This window comes from Egretta garzetta, unplaced genomic scaffold (assembly GCF_000687185.1).
Source record: "Egretta garzetta isolate BGI_Z169 unplaced genomic scaffold, ASM68718v1 scaffold373, whole genome shotgun sequence".
NCBI lineage: Eukaryota > Metazoa > Chordata > Aves > Pelecaniformes > Ardeidae > Egretta > Egretta garzetta.
In genome coordinates this window covers 1,329,438-1,355,947 of record NW_009259184.1, presented here as the reverse complement: position 1 = coordinate 1,355,947, position 26,510 = coordinate 1,329,438, and the positions used below count along the sequence as shown (strand labels likewise).

At 36.0% G+C, this 26,510-nt stretch overlaps 1 protein-coding gene across 1 annotated transcript in view; it reads left to right on the top strand.

The window, feature by feature from the left end:
* POLA1 (DNA polymerase alpha 1, catalytic subunit) overlaps positions 1 to 26,510 on the top strand; it is a 205,510-nt gene that overhangs the window by 89,313 nt on the left and 89,687 nt on the right. The window contains exons 32-33 of the mRNA XM_009635688.2: positions 2,981 to 3,162; positions 4,923 to 5,054. Coding sequence (XP_009633983.1) covers positions 2,981 to 3,162; positions 4,923 to 5,054 — 314 coding nt within the window. The remainder of the gene's footprint in view (positions 1 to 2,980; positions 3,163 to 4,922; positions 5,055 to 26,510) is intronic.

Genomic DNA, 26,510 nt, shown 5'->3' with positions numbered 1-26,510 from the left:
CCAAGGGCCGGGCGGGCGGCTGAGGCTCTGGGAGGCTCCTGCCGAGCTACGCGCGGCCCTTCTCTTCCCTGGGAGGGGCGGGGGGTGCAGGCTCAGGGGTAAAGACGTGTAAAAACGATCTGTGGAAATGCTGTTTTTAAAATACTGCCATTAGTAAAATTTATTCGACTTTTTTTTTTTTTCCCCTCCCCCCCGGATAACCTCTTTTGCTTGCTAGTTAGTGTTTTCATAATTCTGTTAGGTAATTCAGGAACAAGTCCCAGAACTTACTTTTATTATTTACTTTTTTGTCACGCTAGGTCCATTCAGCGTATTTTTAATGTTACGTTCCTTTGTCACACGTGCAACCTTGCAATTTTGATGGGGTTGGAAAGCTTACCTGTGGTACAGGTAAATTAATTATAGCCCTGAAGGTTTTCATGTCAGAGTAAGTCAAAGTCCCTTTGGTTTTTTTTTGTTTTTTTTTTTCTTGATGTCATGGAAGAAAGAGTTCAGAGACATTCACTGATTAGTCTCATCCTATTTATTTAAAAATTACCAAATCCAGATATTATTCCCACCCACCCCCCTTTTTTTTCCAGTTTTGTTTACCAAGTAGTATGACCAGTGTGACCTGGTCCGAGGCGATACCAGTTTGTGTGCTGAAATGGATTAATTAAACCAACTAACTATTCCTGAAAGGAGATAATAGATTAAATAGGTTCCAGTTCCACACGATAATTAAGGTAGGCATTTTCTTTAAAAGCCTGATTTGTAGTCTCTTTGATTTCACTGGGGCTGTTTGCACACCAAAAGTTAGATGCACACTTGAATCATCACAATATTTTTCCTGTTGTTTTCTCCAGCCAGAACAGCTAACTAAGAAAGTTCGGAGATAGGTGTGATTTAAATTCTTCCAGTGAATAACTTTTTTTTTTGTTGTTGTTCAAGTTATTATCAAGTGTCCAGATGCTTATTTGTTGTCATTGGTTTTGACTGAATATTGGAAAACTGCAGCTGTCTGAAGACCAGAGCTTATCTCATTTCATCTTTTATTTAGTGAACTACTTTGCTCTGTATTTGTCTTTTGGGACACAACCAAAGATGGATTTCTAGCTGAACTTAATGGCACCTGTATGGGAAAGTTGCAATGATGTTTTTTCATGCCACTTCTGAAATCAGAGTAAATGGAGAAATTTTGTTTATGTTCACCATTACCCTCTTACATCCAACCTACTGCATACTTAGTTGATTTTCTGCAAAATCTTAGTACTAAACTCAAGTCCCCTTTCCATCCCTTTTATCTACTTATCTGTGTGTCGCAGAGCATACTCTGTTTTTTAAAACAGCAAATATATTACCAACCCTTTTAAAGAAAGGAAAAAAAAACAAAACAAAACCCCACAGTCTTTTTTGGGGGGTACCATATGTATTATAAGCTATTAGCAATGTTTTTTGCTTTCTTTGCTCTTCCTTTTAATGAGTAGTAGAGAACTGTATTGAAAGTTTAAGAGCCTCTTGGAAGTGAATTGTTACCTTTATGCATTGACATTTGTTTCTTGTGATAAAATTAAAATTGGGAAGATGGATTAAATTTTACTGAAATCCCTATTCTATCAAGAACCAAATAAACTTATTTGGCAATGGAATTTTTCCTTGTCCTTGAATTTGTTTTATGATTGCAAAATAGAAATTAAGAATAGAGATAGTAAAGTCACACAAATCATTTATGTAAAGACAATCTATATCTGCATGTAGAACAAACTGGTTTAGATGTGCAGTAATACTTGTCTAGTTTAACTGAATATTGCTCCTGAACATTGTCTTTAAGTCTCCCAGTACTGCCTAGTAAGGTTAAGAACTGTAAAATCTAGATTCCCTTTTTATTTGTAATCTTTCTTGCTCTTTCTATAGTAATTATTAGGTTTGTTATTGAAATTTACACAAGATATGGGTTAATACATGGTAATCTGTTGCTTAGCTTAATTAGTCTCTGTTAAAGATACTTATAAAAGTGCTTCTCTTTGATCTTCTTAATAATAAAGTAAGCCATAGTTTTCTGAACATTTTCTTCTACAAGCTCATTCGATTAATTTTTTCCCCCCCCAGCATGTGCTATTTGCTAGAGTTAACAAAAAAACCCTGTAAATGGGATACGTGGACTTTTAAAAGGTTGCACATGACAAAGGATGACAAAACCCGTGGATTTTTATTAAGTTTACTTTGGCAGTCTTATTCCTAGGGCAGTGAACTTCGTGCTTGCTTGCTTATTTACTTATTTGTGGTTGAATCAGTATTTTTAGGATCTCTTTTGTGTATTTATGTGTTTAAAATCTTGAGTCCTGGCAATCAAAAATAAAGCATTTTGTCTCCAGCGCTGCCGTTTTAAATGCTGCTGCTGAATTTTAACCACTGCATTAGATTGAAACCTACATGCTGTTAACCACTGAGCCAAAATGAAATCGACCACTGCATTGAAATCAGAGTTGGCAGTTGTATACGGACTTGAAGGAGTTGGTAATAGCAGTGCACCCGCGTTTCTTTAATGGGGTTTTTATTCTCTGTTTTCAGTTTTAATGGTGCCATTTTGATTTAAAGACTGTTTCTTAATAACGATGCACATTTTTATTGAAATATTTTCAATGTAACTTAAGAAGAAAATAACAATAAAGCCATCCGTTAGGAGTGGTTTCCTCAGAAACAAAACGTTCTGTTGCATACTCCCATGATAATGCAGTATGCTCAATTTATTTATAAAGCAATCTTGCGTAAGAAGATAAGTAAGAAGATTTCTTCATGTTTCCTGAACCTTTATTCATAGTTAAAAATTGTAAAACGTATTTATGTTTTATAGTGGAAGTTTTACTAAGGAGAGATTTTCAGCTTCTGAATTTACATTTTGTAACTTTCTTTTGAATCTGCTTCACCAAGCATATGAAAAATGAGCCTACTTGCATGGTTGACCTCTTAGTCTTTTGAAATTTTTGTTTCTTATTAATAGGACTGGATCCCTCCCAATTCAGAGTCCATCACCATTACCATAAAGATGAGGAGAGTGATGCCTTGGTTGGTGGCCCAGCACAGCTCACGGATGAGGAGAAATACAGGGATTGTGAAAGATTCAAGTTTTCCTGCCTCAAGTGTGGAACAGAAAATATTTATGACAATGTCTTTGATGGTTCGGTTAGTTGTTTGGTTTTTGTTTTTTTTTTTCCATTTCATTTCTGTTCATCGGTGAGGGAGAAAAATACTTGCAGAGAGAACGGCTTTTCAGATAGGATTCACATGATGTAGGAGAAGATACCATATTGTTTGAGTCCTGCTATTTATAGCTTTGCAGCAGAAATTTGCTGATAGGATAGTGCTGAAATATTTTTTCCCACTTTTGCATTTCAGCTGTGTCGTCTAGCAGAACATGTGAGATTATCTGGCTTCATTAATTTGTTTGCCCACAGTTGTGAATGATTGTTGCTGTAATTTTTTAAGGAATCCTTATCTTAACACCTTAGTAACTTCCAGTTCTCTATTTAATGAAACTTTAATATAACAATGGCAATTCCTTATCCTAAATCATATTAATTGGAACAAAGTGTTTTTGAAACTTGTGTTTATCTTGCTACATCCCACCTCCCTTCTTTGACAGTAAGGTTGTTCTGTGTTATCTTTCCTTCTGTCTTTGTGTATTGAACATAAAAAGTCATAGGGGTACATTCTTGTTGAGACGTTCTGCCAAAAAATGTATCTCTGACCTTGGATCACAACTTGAAATAGGGCCAAGTATTTAACTCTACAACGATGTTATGTATGTATTAGCCATTGGCAAATTAGTGAGCTTCAGAGTAGTGAAAACCTTGAAACTGAAAGCAAATAAATCTTTTACCTAGATTAAAAGTAATTATTTTAAGTTAATTTGGACAAACAGCAGATGTTTTGCATTTTTTTGAATAAAAATAAAGCAGTCTCTGGAAGCCAGTAAGAGGAAAAGGCACACAAATCGAGTGATACTTTGTGAATCCTTGACTTTTGTTCATTACAGCTGTAAATAAGATAGTTAATTGTGTGTAGGCTTGACAACTTGCAGATGGGCTAACTGGTGAGAAGTGGATGTTGAACTCCTTAAAAAAAAAAAACAAAAACCAAAAAAACCCCCCAAACCCCACCAAACAACAAAAGAAACCCCTAAACCAAACAAAAAAACCCCCACCTCTCTTCCCCCTGGAAGTATTTAGTGTTGTGGATGGGGGTTTAGTCAAGATGGATCACAAAAGCTGAGTCTTACCTCGAAAGACAGTTTTCTAGAAGTTGTATGACTGTTCAACCTACCAGCTTGTTCTTATTTTAATGAAAATTCTACCAACTTAATTTCAGCTGTTCACACATCACTTCCAGGTTCTGAAATTTTAATGTCAGGTTTTCAGAAGGTTTTGAAAGTAAGGGCAATGAGATGATGTAAAGCTGTAAGAGCTATTCTTGCACTTGGAGAAAATAAAAGCTGATCGTGTCATTCTTGTTTAATGAGGTTTATCTCTACAGCCCCATTGGTAATTTCATAATTGATATCCATATGGTTGATTTCAATGTTCTGGTCGGTGGGCTTGGGCAGAACTTTGGTGTCCCTAATAAAATAACAACCCTGTGTTGTTTGGGGTGGGATGGAGGAGTGTGATTTGCCCATAGATTAGTTTTTTTTACTCAACATAATTTTTTGAATGATTCTTTGTAGCAGGTGAAGAAGCATGTTCTCCAAAAGACCTATCATTAAGAAGAGAATGGGAAAACTGTAGAAGCCTTTATATGGGTGTGGCCAACTGTGATGGGAAGAAAGAAGGCCTAGATATTAGAGGCCCTTTAAGACTATTATTTTTTAAAAATATGTATTATGTCTAAACTGCTACCATCATCTGTTGTAATGATGCATGCTGTTTATACACTTCTGTTTTCAGGGGCGATTTATTGAACCCAGCTTGCAAAGGTGCAGTAAGACTGAATGTGAAGAGCCTCCTTTCAACTATGTGGTTCAAATGAACAACAAATTACTGTTGGATATTAGACGCTACCTCAGAAAGTACTATAATGTAAGTATTCAGAAAATACTCTGCCATGTGGAATGAGTTTTCTAAATGGTGCTGAGTTTTTAGTGACTGTCATGTTACTTTTCTTTTTTTATAGTCCAAGATAATAGTATGCAACGTCAAAACCCAACAATTAATTAATGATTTCAAATACTAATTTAGAATGTTTGTTTTCTCAGCTTGGCCTCAAGTCAAGGTAGCCAGATGTATTTAAATTTTTGTAACGGTGTGCTTCGGCATTATTACAGATGCGTTAGTTCTCTGTTTTCCATATTTTTAGATGAAAAAATGCAGAGTGTTGATCATAATGTTTTTGAGAAAATGTATCAAGCCTATCAAATACACAGATATCAATTTCTCATGTAATTGAAATCTGATTCTCTTTCTCCAACCCAAATTGATGTATGTTGTGTTACACTGTGGAAAGGAAAGCTGAATGTAGCTCTGTAAAAATTCGTTGAAGGACAATAGAAAGGGAAATACTAGGAATCGCTCTTCTTAATAATTGGGAGGGGAAAAAATAGGAGAAAGATGGGTTGTTAATTAGTTTCATATAATTCTCTTTTTTGGGGGGCAGTGCAAGAAATCCGAAGTGCCAACAGTAGTGGTTGGCTTTGTGTAGCATTGTGGGGAAAAGTGTGTTATATTTGAAATTCCCATCTTTGCACTGTCTAAAGTGGTGACTGGTTAGGAAAAAAGCCACCATGATTTTTAAATTATATCAATATGTTTTGCATTTCTAATATGCTGGAAGCATCATATTTTGTGAATTGGCAGCTAGCCATTTTGGACAAACTTTCATAGATAGTCTCATCTTACTCTGGGCCTGCCTGCCTTATTTGGTTGTCCAACTTTGCCTGTTTTCACAGCTTCAGGGCAGACATCCATTTTGAAGACACTCCTAACCTTGGGTGGTCATAACTTTTGATATACTCAAAAAAGTAATTTGTTTTTGAAAATTTGGTCTGTAAATGAATGCCTTACCTAACTCATGGTGTGGTTTTTTAAAGTATTACAAAATACTTCTGCGGACAGCAGCTATAATGCTAAGAATTATCATTATAGTTTAATATTAAGTGTGCATTTTATGTTATCTTTTTTCTATATTAGTTATTGCAATTGCAGGTAAGTGTTTTCTAAGCTCTTTTCTGGAAACATAATAATTTCTGAATGTATAAATACTTCTTTTGAAGGTCTTTGCATCAAAAAGAGCACAAAACTTTCTTAGAGTATTTAAGTTCAGGCGGTATTTCGCAAGGTAGGGATAGATTGTTCCATTCCGTTGAAGTTAAAGGTAGTTGACTTGGACAGGTGAATTTACCAATATGCGAGATGTCATGTTCCTTTATTGCAAAGTCCAACTGGCTGCAAAATTATCATTCAATTGATATTACTGTATGTATTATATTAAATTATACAATGTGTTATTAAATAATACATCTAAGTAATATGTTTACACAGACTGCTTTTGCATGAAAGTTACTTCTGGTTAACTTTTTTAGATTTAATGTATGTACATCATGTACACAGTGCCACATGCTAAGTAATTTCTGGCATATAAAGTGCTAGAAAACATGTGTATAAGAGGTGCAATAGTAAACTTGATGAATGAAGGAAGATGCATTTAAGGGCAGGAAAAATTCTTATTACTGATAAGAACAAAACGTGGTGTAACATTTTACTCTGTTCTTTTTTTATTATTATTTTTAAAGACCAAGCTGTGAACCAAATTCTGAAATGTTTGAATATTGAACATTACAATTTGCTTACATTGTATTAAAATCTATTCAATATCTTACTATATGTTATGTTGGATAAATAAGTGTCCTTCAAAAGGAATTTATTTGTCCTTCTAAGTAAAAGCTTTATAAACTCAATTATATTTTTAGTACTGAGAATTTACTTTTACCTAGTTAGCTATAATAAATACGGTTTAAAACTAGTTTTTGTCTGGAATACATTCAGACTCTGGAAATGCAAGACTATTTTATTGTAAAAAGGAATTTCCGAATTGCACAATAATTTTCATTTTAAAAAAGGGCTTTCCCCGGAGTTGGGCAAGTAAACTTTTTGTCCTGTTAGCTCTTAGAAAATCAGATGCTGTGAGTTTTAGTTTATTCCTTTCATCAAGTACTTAAAGTGACTGTATAGCAGCTGGAATTGAAATTATCAAATGGGTGTTTGCACTGATAGATATAATCCTGTAAGCTATAAAGACACACCCAGAAGTAGCATGGCAAAGAACTGTCTGGACAAAACATTTGATGAAACTTTGAGACGCTTATTTAACAGTCTCCTGTTGTAGTGTTGCATCTGAAAGGCGCAGAAATATCAATTTAAAATAGACAAATACATTATCTAACTTTGTCAGTCCGTTAGCGTTTTTTTTTTAAATATTACTGTTGTTTGTGTGTTGGTCAAATGGCACATAATATAAAAACATAAAATGTGAAAATTAATTTTTTTAACCTTTAAAATAATGAGCTACCTTTTATGAAGACAGCCCTATCGAGAGCCTTTCGGCCTGAACCACAGCTCACTGAAATGAATAAGCTTACTTTTTTTTCAGTGAGCTTTGAATCAGATTTTTTTTTTTTAAGTGTTTAAGATCACTGCATGTTGTTTCCTTTAGCCTACTGAAATGCTTTTATACGTGGCTGTGTAAATTTAGGGGCGGAGGGGAGTGCCATAAAATCTAAAAGTGGAAAGTTAAGTGCGTAAATAAAATTTTGTAAACCTCCTACAATCCCATTGTTTTTGTAAAGTACCTTTATATAAAATTTTCTGTTTCTGCAATCATTTTTTGCCATTAAACATTGAAATGTTTTATATCTGTCTTCCAAAACATACCTACCATTGCTCCAGTATCTACGGATTTCTTAATGGTATTAACAATATCAATTTTGATAATCTTACTCCTAACTGTAAATATATCTAAAAATGACATGCAAAGATTTTATTTCTTTTCAGAAATGCATTATTCTATGAGAGATTGATCCTGTTGTGTGCTTTCTTTTTTTTTTTTTAATTCTGCTTCAGAAGAGCAAATAGATGAAAAGAGAGAGAAACGCTAGCTAATCTAAATTGGGAAATGAAGAGGGCTTTTTTAAGCATGAAAATTTCATCATCTTGTCAGCTGGCAGAATGCCTGCTGTGTGGATTCACAAAGGCTAAGAATTACACTTTCATGAAATTTTCCTCACTAACTGCCCTGGTTAATTTGAAAGATAACCCACTGTTCTAATTCATTCCTCAATTGGGCGGTGCAGGTTTTATCTTTGATCTGACAAAGCATTTGTGTTAATCGTTTTGGCCCTCTACTAGACACTCTTGGGATTGTGCTTTTACAATAAATGTGTCTGTGATAGCTCTTTAGTCTATTATACTTACAATAGATCCATAGAACTGGTAATTAATTCTGTACTGCTTTGGAAATGGGGAAGAATAGGTGTAGCTCTGTCAAGTGCTGCTGGGAAGTTTGTTTAGCTAGTTCATTTTTGAAGTGTTACCCTCAGCCATCAATGAAACATCCATGCTAGGGAATGGGTGAAAGCTGAAATATGCAAGCATAAATGGAAAAACTGACCAGCTTCTGTGCCTAAGGAGGGTGTCATTTCATTTATAAGTGGTTCTAATTATTATGATGGAAACTGTTTTGTGTTTCCCACTAGAATATTCAAATGCTCATTTTTGAGCACTTGATAAATAAATGCCAACTCTTAGATCCCCTTTTAAAAAGCCCTGTAAAAATCAGTATGCACATCCATAAAATGAATCCCATATCTTACTCGGCTGTTGAGGTGTTAGTTTTACCAACTAAAAAGAACTGAATAAAAAACCCCACTATATTGTATATGCCATTTGAGCGGTAGCAAAATTCATACTGAACTGGTTGGGCTGGGAAGCTGTTGTCCCTGAAGCAGCAGGTTTGTCTGTCTTGTTTTTAAATACACTCCTGTGACATTATTTCTAGTATATTTATAGGCTAAAATCTGTTTCTATATAGATACTCTTTATATGCTGTCTAGTTTATAGTGTATGGCATCTTCAGATACTTTTATGTTTTTCAAAATACATAAAATGATGCAAACTTTAAAAGGGTTTTAAAAAATATTGAAAAAAATCTTGGTCCAACCTGTATTGCACTGGTTTTTACAGTCTTTTTCTACTGGACCACTGTAACCCACAGGCAGAAGTGAGTTTGAAGGCTATTGAACACTGCTAAATAACTTTATACTGTTCAGCTGCGAAAATTCAGTGTTCAATAGCCCTCAAAATTTCTCATTTCTTACCTGTGGTGGGGTGGTCTACTGCTTGCACATTAGGTCGCGGTATAAAAGCATGTTGATACACTTTTTGAGATCTTTGAATTATTATTTTTTATACATATTGCTGTTCTGACTGGGGTATATATGTTCTTGGTTTTGCATTAGTATTTTGCACACTTAAAAAGGTAAAAGATTTATAAACAAGATAATATAATAAGAGGCAATAGCGTTCACACGGTTTTGGGACTTCATGGCATATTTGCTTAGGAGAACAAAGATGACAGGGCTCGTTGTGAACCTGGAATCTCCCACACTTCAATCAAGTGTATTGCCAACAACCCACAGGTGTACACCACATGAACAGGTGAAAACATGATTGTAGATGATGGTGATGACTTTTGTAATCATGTTCTCACAACAGTCATGTACTGAAAGCGTTTTTGTTTAGTGGGTGGGTAGGGGTAAGAAGTTTCTTCGGTGTGAGGGAAAGGTGCTTAGTAGAGGCAGTAGTACAGAATTTTATGTATCATTGTGCTAATAGTACTAGAAGTATATAGGCATGTGAGGTAGGGCGAGAAAATAGAAGGAATCATGACACCATTTGATGTGGTAGGCACAATGAGATAGCTAGAGTCTGCTGTCAAATTAACTCCAATGATTATTTTGAGTCCTTCCTGTTTGTATGGAAATGGTTTCTGAGTCTTTTCCAAGTTTGAACTTGTATCACTGTCATTTTGGTTTATACATACAGAAACAGAGATGTTTATTTTTAGTACTGACAGCTTCCAAGTCAAGGCAGAATGGAAAGCAATTGGAGTGAAAGATAAAAGATTAATGTGATTCCATTCACAGTTTACTGGGGACCCGAGAGAGGGAAGGGAGGCTGCCACGAGATTATCAAGACTTTTCTCCTCCCCTCCACAGTAGCATTTTTCTGATTCTTTCCTTGATTGAGGTTGACAAATAGGTTGTATTTGGAATCACATTTTGGTTAACCAGGAGGAAATTAGAAATATCTTGATTATTGAACAGAGCAGCCAGTATTTTACCATGTGGAAGTGTTGTGCATCTGTCCCTCTGAAATAATTCATGTTTATTGAATAATAAAAGATAACCTTTTGGTCACCATGTATAGTGCATTTTGGGGATGAGCAAGCAGTTATTTGTCACAGCGTTCATAGTGTCTGTTAACTGGAATTGATTCACTATTACTGCAACTTCTCCATGATCTGCCCTGTAAAGGAATTGTTTGGTTTAGACTTACAGCATCAATATGATTTTTAGTGAAGTGTTTCAAAGTAATGATCGATACGTCTTTACAAAAGGTTTAACTCTTCATTGGATTTTACTAGCCATGATGGACATGCATCCATCTCACTGATGGTTGAGTGATGCTGAGTGTGACTCTCTGCACACTGAATTTTAGCTGCTGAGAATGAGTGAGCATAAGTAAAGGAGCAATATCTGTTTACTGATGATTCTTCCTAGTGCTTAGTCCACAGTCTGGTACCTTGCCAGAGAAGACGTAATGTCACTAGATCTCTCTCTCGGCTCTCTGTAGAAAAGGCTCCCCAGGCTGGCCGCTGCATGGAACAGGTTCTAAGAAATGGGGATTGCTTCAATAGAGTAAAACTAACTTTGTAATTTCCTCTGTAGGTAGAATACAGGAATATAAGGGCTTATTATCACAATAATTTGTCTGCTTAGGCTTATAAATGGCAGTATTGTGAAGATCGTGTTACAGGAAGTGTGCCCAGAGGTAAATATGGTCATGGTTATGATTGCCACCAAGTGTGTAATGTTTACCTAGGTGATTGAATCACTCATCTAATAACAAGATGTTGCTGTCTTCAGAGGATTACAGAAAGCACTGTCTTTGAAGGTACTCTGTTGGAACTGATCTGTTGCCCCAGTCGAAGCAATGATGAATTTTGGCAACACTTGGAGAGCATGTTTGTGCTGCAGTACAGAGATACGGCTGCAGCCCTGCGTATCTGATCTGGCTTTAAACTCACTACAAAGCATGTAGCTTTGGTGTGCCGGCAGCAGTATTTGTTACGAGATTCTGTAGCCAAGAATTTAAAATCTTGGGCAAGTCTGTGCAGCCTGTGGAGAGGTCTGCCACAACTGCCTTACTAATTGTGCCTGAGCACAGTACTTTGAGAGAGAGTGAGCAGATGTGCCCTCCTTTGGATACCTTGGGTTGACAGAAGTGCTATGAATGCTGTATAGCTTTGTAGGATTTGCTGCTGAAACAAATAATGAATCCCAAGAGTATTTAAGACAAATCACTGGTTTTGAAAGGCTCAGTATTCACCTTGCTTATTTTGCAGTAGTTTGAGAGCCATTTTAAATCTGTTTGGGTTTTTGTTATGTTCAGTTTAAATCTTTGATGGAAAAGGATCCTACTAGTCTCTAATTAGAGACATCGCAATAAGCAGAAGTACAGGTAAACTAATTAAGGCTTACAGTAAGTTTTTAAAACCACTGATACTCCTGGAATTTTGATACAGTTATACTATAATAAGTTAGAACAACAGATCATTGAAATATCAAACCAGATTAAGTCTGTATTATTCTACAGAAACTTTAATAGAGAACACATTATAACCAGCTTGGTAGGGGATGACACAAGTCAACAAGGTCTGTTGGCCTTGAATACTTGATGCTGGTTGATGTATGCATAACTAGCACCTTGCATCCCTCAGGAAAAGTTAACATCTGAAGCTGAAGGGACCACAATTTTACTTGACATGGTTCTTTTCACAAGGATAAGGTGGGGGTTTTTTGTTCATTCGTGACCTAAAAATGATGTGGTTATCAGAAATATTTTCTTAGAAGTCAGTAATAATACAGAAATCCATGGTCTGATTTTCGGAAAGACAAAACTACTTGCTTTAAGCCTCATTTTAAAAAACTAAAGTGGGTCCATCTGTGGTAATTGAGTTGAATGGGCATATAAAAGAACAAAATATGGAATGTTTATAATAATTGTAAGAAATACAAGTTACCTATCCTAAAGCTTATTAGCATTTATTATGAACCTGCCGCCTTCTTTAAAGGAAAGCTTAAAATAAATTTTGTAGTATTTGGGAAACGAAAATAGTTTTGATGCAGTTATTGTCTTTTGTAAATATTTTTGTTTGATGCTGTCTTTCATAGTCCACGTTCCTGAAGATTATTGAATAAGAAAATCACGGGGGTTGAGAGATGACAGAGGGCATACAGGAAAAATGTCCTATATGTTTTCCTCAGCATGCTTTTCCTTGGCATAGTGGGAATGGCTCTTGCAGGTGTTTATTTTTTCCTATCCTCAGATATTAAAAGAATTATTTTCATTTTCAGGTTTAAAGCAGTTAAAGTTGTCAAAAAACATTTCCAGTAACATTTAGTCACTGCTCTATTTCTTGGTAAAATACTCTTAGAAAAATTAAATAAGGTGTTCCTTAACATAAGCGTTCCCAGTATTTAAAATCTCATCATATAGCAGCTTTGTAGTTAGAAGGTTATTTCAAAAACTTACATTCAACTTCATTTAAACAGCTGTTCAGTTCTTGATGTTATTTAGTATTTGGTTGAGCAAGAGAAAATGGATGAACGCGTAAGCATTCAAGGATCGAATGGATCAATGAGTAGTTCAGACCTTTCAGCTTGGTTCTTGGAAGTAAGTTGTAGACATGACAAAACCTCAGAGCAGTGAGTCTGGGCAGTGCTATGTCGCTAAACTCCTCTGCAGTTTGTGCCTTGAATCGTGTTCTTAGGGATGGGGAGGGCAACCCCCTAGCTGACTGAGACTCCTAGGGAATTACTAGTTTTTCTTCTACAGTGGCCAAGAGAAGTCTAAGCAGTACCAGGGGTAATGCAACAAATTGTAAGTTTTCCTATATTCTAGGAAAGACCAGGGTCAACTCTAGCAGCCGGTGCTGTGTTAGAGTTGACATTTGTTGCTCCTCTTGACTCCTGAAACCTGTACTTCTATAGGTTTGTTTAAGTTTAAAAGAAACAGTTTTGTGAGGTTCTGGGTCATCTGAGATTAAAAAGAGATGTTACTTCATTTTAAGGGAGAATGTTCCCATCTGCAGGAAGAAATAGCAGAATAGCATTTTGTTAGACATGGCTTCATAAAAGGGTTTTGCATTGCTTCACTGTGTCTTGTTAAGAAGTCAAGGTCTTGTAAGTGCTACACAATCTCTGTTTTCTCCAGAGTGCCAACATTTCCTTCAGTGGATATATGCAGGTGGATTTTTTTTTTTTTTTTTTTTTTTTTTTATCCCCAGGCATTAGGAAAACTACTGCTTTGTATGCCTGCTTTGGGAGACAGAATGATTTGAGTGCAGAACCTTATTCTAATGTGTTAGATAGTAAAGCTGTGCTATAAAACAGGTGTTGGCCCATATGTAGCATCCTATAGGTAGGTCTCCTTACAGAGTCCTTGAAGCTTATCAGTCAAGTTGGATAGCTTTGTCTTCAGATTATATTTCATTATGTGGCATCTACTGATGTACTTTACTCCTGCTTTTTGCTGAACATTAGTTACTCTATTACTTTTATTCATATGAACATGGGGTTTTGTACTGTCTGCTTTCTTGCAAATTGAGCCTGGTGAAATGGCAACTCTGCCTGTGCTTCAGTCCTGTGCATTCTGTGATGGCACACTGTTTTCAAGGCCTATTTATTGCTGAAGATCCCCTCCCTATTTCCATGCCGTGCTGACTATTGTTGTCTCTTCAGTCTGCCCACAGCTGCAGCGTCCTATAACAGGAACAAAAAAAAAGCGCTACGTAGTCCTGCTAAAACTGTTACAGCGGCTAAATGACAGTCTTGTTCACTTTCTTTCATCTGAAGAGTTTCAGCTATCCAAGTATCTTCAGCCTAGTAGATTGTGTTAAGCTTTGAATCCACAAATGTATGAGAGAAACATTTCTGAGGTTTTCCAAAGGTATGCCAGGTTTCTACATGAAAATTAAGGCTCTGCAGAATTTGACAAGTAGATATTTTCCTTTTTTCCTGAACAAAATCATTATCCTTATAAGTGGCATCTGCAAGAGAGGCATCAAAAATCCACGACTATCAGTAAAGATTTCCAGATAGAAATGTTTATGCAGTGACTAAACTCGTTCCATCTAAAAATAAAAATCTCAGTTTCAGAATTGTAGCAGATACTCCGAATGTCTTGCATCTTTATCTTCAACCTCCTATGGAACACTATAAACAAAATGTTGATGTTTGAAGATCAGTTTGGTTTTTTTATACTGAACCCGAAAGAAGGGCTTCTTTTTGTCTTGCCTTTTTGCTTTCTCTATTGGTGGCTACAGTTCAAATGTGAAAAACAAGAAAGTATGAACTCCTAAATGGATTTCTTTAATTAATATACCCACCCAACAACAATATCATCCCGAGATTTATTTAATTGGCGTTCTTCTTGTGTTCTTGTTTCCTTTATCACTTGTCTCACCCTATCTTTGAAGATTATAGGCATGCACATGTTGGAGAGTATTTTTGTAATACTATGTTTTCCTTTCCTAATGGAAATATGTCCAGCATAGCAATATTCTTCCTTTTACCCTCATTTGGAGGAATTTTCTGTATTAATGCCTTCAGTTTGGATTATGTATAGTTCTAATGCCTTTTTATAATGTTTGCATTAGCAAGACTTAATTTCTGCACTGTGCCATGAATGTGAAGTATTTAGCATTGTGCATATTTTACACTTAGTATGTCTTAATTATTGTTTAAATTCTTAGAAGTTACCGGAGTTGGAAGAATTATCTGAAAGGACAAAATAGGAGGTGGAGTCAAGTGGAAGTGTATCCTCATCAACTCTGCAGTCAGCCCCCATTCCTTTGAGTGCAAGGCAACCCAGCTGTGAGGATTGCTGGCCACACTCTCATCAGAGAGAGAAGCGGGGGAGGGGGGAGAGAGAGAAAATTAGCAAGACAAAATTCCTCTCTATCAATCCTATCTTTACACAAATTCAGACTTCTGAGTTCCCATACGTGAGAGTGTAACTTAATTTCCAAATTACATGATGAAAGCACATCTGTCCCAAAATTAATACCTCTTGAGAATATCATAATTGTATATACTGAAAATAATTAGTATCTGTAATTTGCAAGTCATAAATGTCTAATTTTTAGCGAAGTTGTTTGTTTCCATTTAAGATAAATTCTCAATTTAATATCCAAAGCAACATTTGACTATACTACAAAGGGTCCAGAATTGTTTAAAAACAGAGAACCCCCTCACCCCCCAAAATACAAAGGCACAAAATGGGATATGCCGAATTCTATTGCAGAATATAACATTAGATTTCTGCAAGAACTTTGTAATTACTGTAATAATTTTTATTGGATAATACATATTTTTTTCTCATACTGAGGCAATTCATGCTGCATGATCTTGCAATAGAGCTAGCAGATAGCAAGCTACCCATTGACCGCCTATCAAGTGCAAAGATTGAATGCAGAATTTGAATTTGGTAGAATTTATCTTTTTATGCATATATGCATGTGTGTGTATATGTTAAGATTAATACAGCTATTTAGAAAAATTAGATTGTCTTCCAGTAGTTCATGCAGTATTGGTGATGCTTTTTGATGCTATTCTTTAGCATTTGCATGTGGGTTTTATGTTTGTTTGAAGGAAGCAATTCATCTAATTCCCCCTCCCTCCTCCTGCTTTCTACCTCTCTTTTTCTTTCTGTGGTAAGGGATCAGCGTTTATACTGTCTTGTTCCTTTAATGGGGCTTCTTTTGGGGATCACCTTGATAGGTTTTTGTTAATATTTTTTTAACCCAATCAGTGAAGTAGCAATAAAAGAGTAAACTGAATTCTGATATGGTCCTTGAGAGAGTTTCCTAGCTGATTAAACATAAGGCAGTTTTAGGATCGAACACCCCTGCTCCCTCATCAACCCTGTAGGTCAAAGAGACTGAAATACCTTGTAAAGAATTCATAATTAAAATTCTGTGTGATCTGACTTGTCTTTGGAGACTTCCCAACAAGAGTGAGTCAGGCGTCTTAAGGACTTAGAATTAACAAAATAAGCCTATATTATCTGCCAAGAAACGGTCAGGGATTACTCCAGAGTTCTATTTTCAACATTTTCTACTGAGTCCATTTGTGAAGGGCTTCATGAGGCTAGTGGCAAGATGCCACTCAGTAATCAGGTGTCATTCAGAAAAAAGCTTGAGTAGCAAATACCTATTTGAGGAGCATCTGAGATTGTAGTGAAAATAAGGAAAATTATCTGGAAGTGATTACAAGCTTTCATAATGAGAAGTACATTTAGTTTCTATATAAACTGGTGCCTTTCTAGACACAGATCTGTGCATGAGAAGCCAGCATCATAACCAAGACTTAGTCTCTCATATTGATGGAGTCGGTGTGATAACAGGCCAGTTCCTTTTCTAGATAAAAGGCATGTAGGCAGATCTTTTTCCCTTGCCTTCTCCCCCGTCTCGTCTTAATTGCAGGTAACTTTAGCTACAAATTTTTCCATTTTCTCTTTATCCTCTAGTGTTGAGGCACAAAACTGTCTGGAATGGGTTAAATATGATACAGCTCTAGGAGGCTGTTAAAAGCTGTGTTTCAATAATACAGACCTTCAGAGTCAAAAACAGAGGCAGCACGACATCCTTAAAATAAATACGTTAGTGAAAGAAAATGCAAGATGTACCCCTCTCCTACTGTCTGTGGTAGTGTCTTCAGGTTGATTCTTCTAGCAGACTTCATTAGTTGTTTTTAGGATGTTTCAACTATGTCTGAATAGCGGTATTAACAAAGGAGTTTTACTTTTTATGTCTCTTCAGTGTTTTGGAACTTTTAGGGCACCCTTCAACTGTGGAACCAGCATGTTAGAGCATTGTCTTGCTTACAGAAGGTGATGGAGTAGATGTTTGGAAAATGTCATTCCTGGTGGTTAGAAACATGATAAACTTTTAAGTGTGCTCCCTATTTTGTCCCTCACTTGAGTCTGCTGAAACTGAGGAACAAAAAATCTGCCAGTGCACTAAATACTACAAGAATCTAGTCTTGATGCTGGAAGCACTAAGGCTAAATATCCATCCATCTTTAGGCAGTTCCCATAAGTTTTGGTGTTTACAAAATTTAGATGATGGCATATGAGATAATTTCAGTTGCTGGTATTAATCTATGATCTCCACCAGTGGTCTGAATGAAAATAAGTATCCTCAAATAGTGAGTATTTAATGTAATATCCTTCCTCCCCAGAGAAAATAAAGTCCTTGCCGTTAGCTTCCACTCAGATTTCTGGAATGGAAGCAAAACTAGCCCTGCCAGCGTGTTTCCTTGTCTGACCTGCAAAGAGGTTGGCATTCAGTACTGACAGAGCAAAGAAACTTTCTGGGCACCAAAATACAAAGACTGAAATCACGGTGCAATAAAGATTTATTTTCTCCTGGTACTAAGCTTTTTCAGCTTCTGTTAGGGTTGTCCTTGTGAAAAGCGCATGGAACACAAAAATGTACTGGATGAGAAACAGTCTGAAGAGGGACAGAATTGTTCCAGCAGCAGGGAATTTTGGGGGAAGAGATGACAGTGTTGGTTTGGGACTGAACTGTACACCTTGAGTGAAGAGGGGGCCAACAAGAAGTGTCGACTCTTCCACTCCCTTGGCTGGGCAGTGGACAAATGAGCCTGGGAAGCCTGGAAGATGCCTTTTTGATCTCATCTCGTTGCTTTAGTTGAACACTTAATACCTTCAGTTATGTCAGGAGAGCAGTTAAAACCTGAGTTAAAATTACTATGATTCAAACTTAAGTTTTCCTAGTTTAGGAAAGAGGAGGGGGTTGGTATTCTTTTCTTCCCTTCTCCCTCAAGGCTTATGACAGGGAAAAAAGAAAATCCCTAAGTTAGGTGCCTGAATCACTACATTGCCATATGTTTGGTCACGGAAAACTGAGTCCACACATAACTGTGGCCAGTTGATTAGGAGTTAAAAAAAAAAAAGGGCCTGCCACCAGAGGAGAAGCTACTGGACCATCTGATACTTTGTTTGCAGGTGATCTTAAAAGGGGTGTCAAAACAGTAATCTAAGGGTTTAAAAAAAAATATAGCATGCTCCACTCATGCCACTGCTTTATTTTAAATATTTGACTTTTTAGTATCAGAAGAACAAAATTCTGCTGTGAGCTGTGGATTCGTAGGAGGAAATAAATGGCGTTTTCTGACACATTGGCTGCATGGGTTAGGAAAGAAGTTGCACAAAGGCTCCCTTTGGACTATAGAAGTTGTAAAAAAAAAAAAAAAAAAAACAACAAAAAACCAAAAAAACAAACAAAAAAACCCCCACCCACGCCAAACAAAAACCCAAGTCAAAGTGTTATACATTTAATGAATATGTCTGACTTGACTTTTTGGGTAAAAGTCAGCTTCTTCAGAAGAAACCTGTAATGCATTTGTCTTGTTGGAAAAGGCTGTCTCACCTTTATGAGATACCAGCACATACACAGAGGTAAACAAATTCCTTTACTCCCCATTCTGTTCTGTATTGTTGCTGTCCATACTGACTGCTCAGTAGAGATCTTCCATACATTTCTATTTCCAGAGATGTGTTATCGACAATAGCTGCCATCTCCACATATTTTTTTTTTTTTTTTTTTTTTTTTCTCTGGGGGCAAAATGATATATACTGAACTGCCTAACAGTCAACCTTATTCTCAAACATTTAAGCATATCTAATAATAGCATTTAAATATTATGGCTAATGCTTAAAGACCTGAATTTTAAGACTTTTTTTTCTGAACAGAAAAGTAGTAAGATTATTCTTCCAACTGCTCAGACAGTTAGGAAGTTACTGGGAAGTAGTTAAATGGGAGAAAAATCTTCCCTTTTTTCCTGAGTACAAGATGTCTACTTCAATGAAGTTGTGCTTAACACGAAGATGTTAGCTTCTATAGGAGGTGTTTCTTACTGAAAGAATTACTTTGTTTCATTGCCTAAAGGAAAATGTAGACACCTAGAGCTGTTTCTTTTTCAGTGTTCTTTTTAACCCAGCAACCATTTTTTTAGAGCAAAGTTGTATTAAAGCTGTCAAATCATGAAAGCTCTGCTACTTCTTCAGAGAGCCTTGGGGCCATCCTCGGATATTTAATTGCTTTTACATCTTTTGCAAGAGAAAGACAAGAATGCGCTTTCCTTGAACTTAACAGTTTGGGCAATTTTCTATAATCCAGTAAATACAAATTGTACCCTGATTATCCATCTATGTCTGTCAAGCAAATTTTAATGGATGAATGAATGAGTCAAATCCTATGCATGGAAATATACAAATATGCAAAATATGGGTCTAATTACAAGGCTGCTAAATTTACACAAGGTCAGGTAAACAAGGCACTGTGTAATGATTATTAATTGTTAATAATGCCTTTGGCAAAACACATCTCTGCTCTGAACACCTAACATTTTTTGCCTTTTTAGTTGTATGAAACAGCCAAATTGATCAGCTATTAGAAAAAACAAAAGACATTCTTTTCTCTAATGTTTCTTCTACCTCACCTCCGTAGTTGCTTACTAATTATTTCTGAGTAGTGGGAAGGACACTGTTCTGAAAAAGAAAAGTACATTCAGCAGTTATGTATGAAAGTTCCACAGAAAAAATTGCATAAATTTGTTAACATTCATTCATTGAATAAATTAATAAATTCATTAACAGATCATTTTTCCTCATAAGGTTGTACTAGAAGCGTAGAAGCTCCTACAAACTGTTGTCTTAAGTGATGAAGATGAGCCCTTATTTCTGTTTCACAGTTATCCTTTGAAAATCTTTAATTTTTTCAAAAGTGCTCAGTCCGTCCTGCCTTAATTCTGTCGCTCTTTCCTTCACCCTCATCCATGTACCTTTTCAACTTAACCTGTCTCTTTTCTCTTGTGTCTTTTGGCCCACTGTAAATGTCATGTGGCTGCAAGGCAGAGGAATTTGCGGGAATGGAGAGAACCAAGGCTGAAGTGGGAAATAATGAGGTGTCATTGTTAAATGAAATTAAAGCACGCAAATACAAATTTACTTCCTTTGCTAAATATATATTATTATATTGGGTTGTAAAGTTGCGTGAACAGTCAATTTGGACAGGAATCGTGAGGGAGGTTGCAGGTAGAAAAACCTCTCTATAATTCATTTCATAGCTTTGCCTGAGATTTTTCTCTGGTTTTGCAAGTATAGTCCTTTCCCATTGCAAACTGTACAGCAGCCCTAACTTTCAGCCGTCCCACTTGCTTTCTTACAGCACTGCCACAATCATAAAATAATACATTCTGAAGGCTAAACAAGGTTAAACCTCATGTTCCTTTGGTCATTGCAGCCCAAAACCATAGACTGATTAAGTATTAACCTATGAACAAAGGAGTTTTCTTTAATGAAGGGATTTGCCCAGTGTGGTACGGGTCTCTGACATTAGCTGGATGCTTAATGATTCAAGGAACTCCCTCGAAGACAATTTTTTTCAATAAAACTTTTTGTAGGAGATGCAAATTCCTAGTTAGTGGCTGACTTTTTCCGATAAAATTGGAAGTGTATTCACCTGTACGACTGCGCAAGTCTACCACAGATACAGCTTCTGTACAGCACTTCGTGGCAAGGAGTTCCAAAGGCTATTTGATAGTGTTTAAATATTTCTGGTTTTCACTGCTGTGGTTTTGTCTTCTTTTCAGCTTCACTGAAACTCTATTTTGAATTGCAAGGAAAGGTAAACAAAACAACAAGTTTATCGTCTGTGTGCTGCATTGTCCACAGTTCTAGGCTTGCTTTTGTCAACTTCTGTTTACATTGACTGTCTTTTGCATACCTTTTATTCTTTTTTGCCATGATAGTGGTGGCAAAACTAAATATCATCAGGCACTGATGCTCACTGATGTCAACTGTGGTTTTGATGGGTACACAAAGGCTATAGCTATTTATCAAAATCCTTTTCTATGTTTCTCAATATTGAAGCATAGAATTGCTTAATGTAGGTTGGTTTTTAGCACTGCAGATGAATCAACTTACAGCAGCTACTGTATTAAACACATATCAACTTCTATTAATCCTGAGAATTTGTAAAAAAAATCTTTCTTTCGACTAGTCAAAATTTACCTTTTTTGTGATACACATACTTGTTTTTTGTAACATGCTTGTCGTCCCTCTCAGGCTGCTCTTCTTTGTTTTCAAGTGTTAGTAGAAAGTGATGTTATTTCACTGTACCTAGTATGTTTATAACCACTGAAAAAATTACTGTATCACACTTCTTTGTATTTATAGACTTGGTTTTATTGCTGTTCTTTGCATTAGTTTATTCTATCTGGTTTTAGTGATGTGCCCAGGATCGTAGACGGCATTTCAAGTGAGGCCTCTCTGCTGCCTTTATACAGAGAAATGATTACTTTTAGTCCTTTGTTCAGTTTTTTCTCTGCTTCTTTCTTCTTACTCACTTTTCCTTTTGATTAGTGTATTATTTTAGCATAATTTTTGCCTTTCAGCGTCAGTCTCTCACTGTGAGCTAACATTTATCATTCTCACATCTCTCTTCCCTCCCTCCCCAGTATGGCCCATATTATCCGTGCTGGTTTTTATATTTATGCTTTTCTGTAACTTTGTACTTGTCTGTTGCATTTCTGAATCTTTCTTATTTTCCACTCTTGTAAGAACTTCCTCCAATTTGTATGTAACTGTCACCTAAACAGTTTCTACTGTTGATTGTTTTGGCTCTGAACAGAAAGCCTTGGGTGGTAAACAGCCTTATAAGTTTAGCAGAGGCTAAACTTTTCCATCTTACAACACAAGGAGCTCTCAACTCTGGTATGAATTATTTGTCTTTTCTCCTACATCAGTGTTAAAGTAAGTCTGGATTCTTGCTAGCAAATTGAGTTTGTTTGGGTCAAGCTGACCTCCATCTGAGATCCCAGAAGTTTTGTTGTTTGGGTTTTTTACAGGCATCTAATTCTTACTTTCTAATATTTCTCTGTTATAACTTGAAACTAATACCAGCAGGTAAACTCTGTTTAACTTAGTTTTGTTACTTTCTGTAAATTATTTAAATGATCACTCTTGTCACTGTTTAAAAAGTACCTATGAATGTTCACATATCCCGAGGACTGTTTGGTAATGCAGAATTATTTTTTATTTTACAACTGTGGACGTACAAACAAAAGAAAGTATGACAACATAATTTGATCACGTGGACCAGGCTTTCTGCTACTGGTTGGATTTTAGAGTTGGAGTGGATTATTTTTTGGTTTTTTTACTGATTTCATTAAAGTAAAGGTATATGGTGCATTGTTACTGATACATTTTTATTTTATTCCCCTTCAACTTTTGTGCATATTGATAAGTTCAGTCTGTTTTGCAAACACTTACTAATGCTATAATATGTTTTCCCATATCTCCCTTCTCAAATTTTTACTGTTATTGATTGAAGATTCAATTGAGAAATGTGTTTAGAACCCTGCTTTCTGTGGTAATCATAGAAGTCAGTGGGAAGACAAGAAAATTGAATTGAAAGAAATTGTGTGCGTGTGTGTTTTGTGTTTCAGCATAGATTATCTCTGCCAAAATAATAGCTGTCATTTTGTTCTTGTTATATTAGTGGCCTGTAGCTTACTACTACCCCTTTTGCCTTGCTTTTGTCCATTCGTCTATTTGTGAGTAGAAAAAAAAAATTTTGTGAAGGGCCATAATTTGGGGGCTTTACTATGCTAATAAAATCAATATTTTGTTATCTATTTAATTTAAATATTTCAAGATGGTGACCCCACTCTACCCTAGTATCAAAGCTGCAGACCTTAACATTCAGTGACTTTGAAACTTGAGTTCTGTTTAGAATTTCATGTCATGCCTGTCGCAGGAGAAGAAGATGGAAAATGTATACGCTGAGCCTATAGGACTTCCTGCAGTGCTTATTAATCCTTTATGGATCATTTGAAATGTTTCTAGTTTATTTAAGCTTTGCTGCTTGTATCAGATTGTTCCTGCAAAAAAAGGAAAAAGTGATCATGCTTTGAATTTTTAAAAATGATCTCACTTTCAAGCAAAAGCACTTTTATGCTCCATTAGAGTTGAATTTGCCAAACTCTTACATCGCATTAACACAAGCTTTACTGGATAGATAAATGTGTTGTTCAAAGGCTGACTAGAACTTTACCAAACTGCATATTAAGATTTTGTCGTCTTGCAATTTTTGTCTTGAATATTTTCTTCATGCTAATAGAGGGGAGAGACAAAATTACTTCATTAAGAAACTGTGCAGCACGGTTCTAATCTCTTAAAACTGAATGGAAAATAGGAAAATCCAATTTAATAGTTTGGTATAAGACTAGACAGTCCAGTAAAACTCTTAAGTGTGCCATCTTTCTTTTGTGAGAAAGCTTCAGAGTTTATGTACATAATTGGGGCTCTGCTTTGTGTTTTGTTGCTGTTTTTTAAAATAGCTGATAGAGTTGTAGAATAAATGCATTATGATTTTTAGCTTGTAAAAGAAAAAAAAAAAAGCTCTGGATCCACAGGCAGGAGATGAAAACTCTGGGTAAACTTATCTTGGTGGCAAATTAAGGACAAGTCTCCAAATGGAATCCACTAGCACAGGGGGTGAGCTTGCTGTTGAATTCACTGCACTTCACAAGAATACAGAGGCCAGCACGTCTCTTCACAGGAGTGGTCTGAAGGTTGATACATCCATGTTTTCTATTTTCTGGGGTCCTTTCCTCTCAAAATATATTTTTCTTTGTTTAATTAGCAATTATATTTATGGGTGGTTTTGTTGTTGTTGTAAGTACTACTGTCAGGGAACTTTTTAATTGTTGTGTTTGCTAGTTAGACCAAGATCTTTATAATAACATAGGTAGTATATCTTCTAGTTTTACTATTTCCGTAATATTTTAATGTGCTCTCTGTTCAGAATTATGTCTTTCAGGCATGGCTTATATGAAGTTTCTGCCTTAAAAATCAGTAACTTCACAGCAAAATGGAAAATTGTTTGTTGTTAATCTCCAAAGTGTGTCTTGTAAGAAGTCACATCCAGTACTAGAATCTTAGCTTATTTCTTCAGTTTCTGTTATTTCTTGCGTTTTGTAATATAGGAGAATAGGTTAATACCAATAGGAACTAAAAAAACCCTTTTATAAGCTCTTGCAAAATGCTTATTACTGTACTAAATGAGGGAGCCTATTAGGTTAGTGTAGTTCTTCAATTGTTTCTAAAACATACATAAAGTATTCTCCACACATAGTACACCAGAAGATTTAAGTCTCTGATTTTTTGAGGAGCCACAGACTTCTTGAGTGCCCATACCCAGTATATTATCTGTGTGTGATCGTTATTCCGTTAAAAAAACAAAACAAAACTCAAAACCAGAGGGGAAAAAAAAAAAGAAAGCAAAACTGTTTGGAGTATCAGGTTAAACTTTCAGACACTTTGTTTTTATATGGATGTGTGATCTGACTTGAATTTCAGTCAAAGGAAATTCAAAATAGGAAATTTTTGGGTTTTTTTATAAATGTGTGTGTGTGTGTGTGTATGTGTGTCGCATATGTAGAGATATACATACAACTTGCATATCTGGTGGAATCTGGGAAACAATTGGAATTTTTTTTTCCTGAAAAAATAGACTAAATAATCTGAATTGTTCTTAGTGTTTGATTTTCATTTTCTTGCCTGCCTTTTCCATTCTCTGACCTCTCTCATTTGTCTCTGTTGCTGTCTTCTCAAATTTTGATAAGTTAATAATGCCTGAGTTGTGCTGAAGCTAATTTAAAAGAAAAAAAACCTTCAAAACACCGTAACATGAATGAAAAGTATTGTCACATGTTACAGAAGTTCCTGGCTTGGCATAGACGTGTCTAGCTTAAGACAGGTATTTGAGGAGAGATTTAGTTCATAAAGATCAGGGGTAACTAATCAGAGAAGTAAAGGCAAATTATTCTGGTTAAAAATAGTGGATGATAAGGAATTGTCATAGATGTCTTTATTTTGCTGCAGATTCTTCTTTAGAAAGGTAATGGTCTTCATCGAGTCATACATCAGCATATATGACTGGTGTAGCAGTCTTGCCCTGTAGTACTTAAGCAACTGTATTGGCCTAAGGTGGACTTTGATCTTACGTATTTCTCATCATGCAGGATGAGAAGAGAGGTTCTACCTAAACCTTCCATGTTCCTCTGCTTCACATCTGTAAACAAAGTCATGCCAACCAGCCCAAAGGGCTTGCTGCTGATAATATGAGGTGGGATAGGAGAGGCAAAAGAGGGGTGATTTGCAGTCAGGATTTTTTTGATTGTTTTGGTTTTGTTTTTCACCTTCCCAACTGTATCTCCTAGTGATACACACCTCTGACGAATTGGGTGATGTTTTCTTTTAATAAATTAACATGTTTCCCAAAAATGCCTTCAGCTCCCCTATGGAGCCTTGATGTTTTGATTTTGTTTCTCCCAGGCCCAAACATCTGAAACTTGTGTACTATTTTGGTTATTTTAATCAACTTTATTTCTCTCTTAAGTAGTTCTGCCGTCATTCAGTGCATCATGCATTAACTCCTGTTAGTTCCCATCTGTGATGTTAACAGTCGTAAGTTAATATCTCAAAAAGGTGGACACCATTCTTAGGACTGGATACAGTGTTTCTCAGGCATCATATACTGCTGTCCTGCAGCTGGTCACTGCACATTCATTGGTACTGAACTTCTACAGTGACAAAAGCAATAATCAACTAATATTAATTGAAATTAATTTTCAAGTGAAAGGTTACATTTCCATTATCTATCTCCTAGGGCTCTCCTAAGAGTGACTTACTATAAGCAACAAACACCAAGTAGGTTTGACTGCTTCAGCATGAATTATAGTCAATTCTGAAGGCTGTGGAGAATTGGATGAACATTGGGAATTATATTGGAATTTTTGCTGCTATCAACAACTAACCAATATGGCCACCCACTCATTAATTTTAATGGCTAGCTTAGTTTGTATCAAAGCAAAAATTCATGGCTTGCATCCTCTCCACACCTAAAATAATTTCCAAACAAATTATTATAGAATCATAGAGGGATTTAGGGTGAAAGGGGCCTCAGAAGGTTGCCTGCTCCAGTTCTTCACTTCAAGGATGGCTGTCTTTGAAGTTAAATCCGGCTTCAGAGTTGCTCAGGACCTTGTCCAGACATGTTTTTCCTCAAATCCTTGGCCTGGCCTTCTTGAAGGTCTTGTAGCTGTC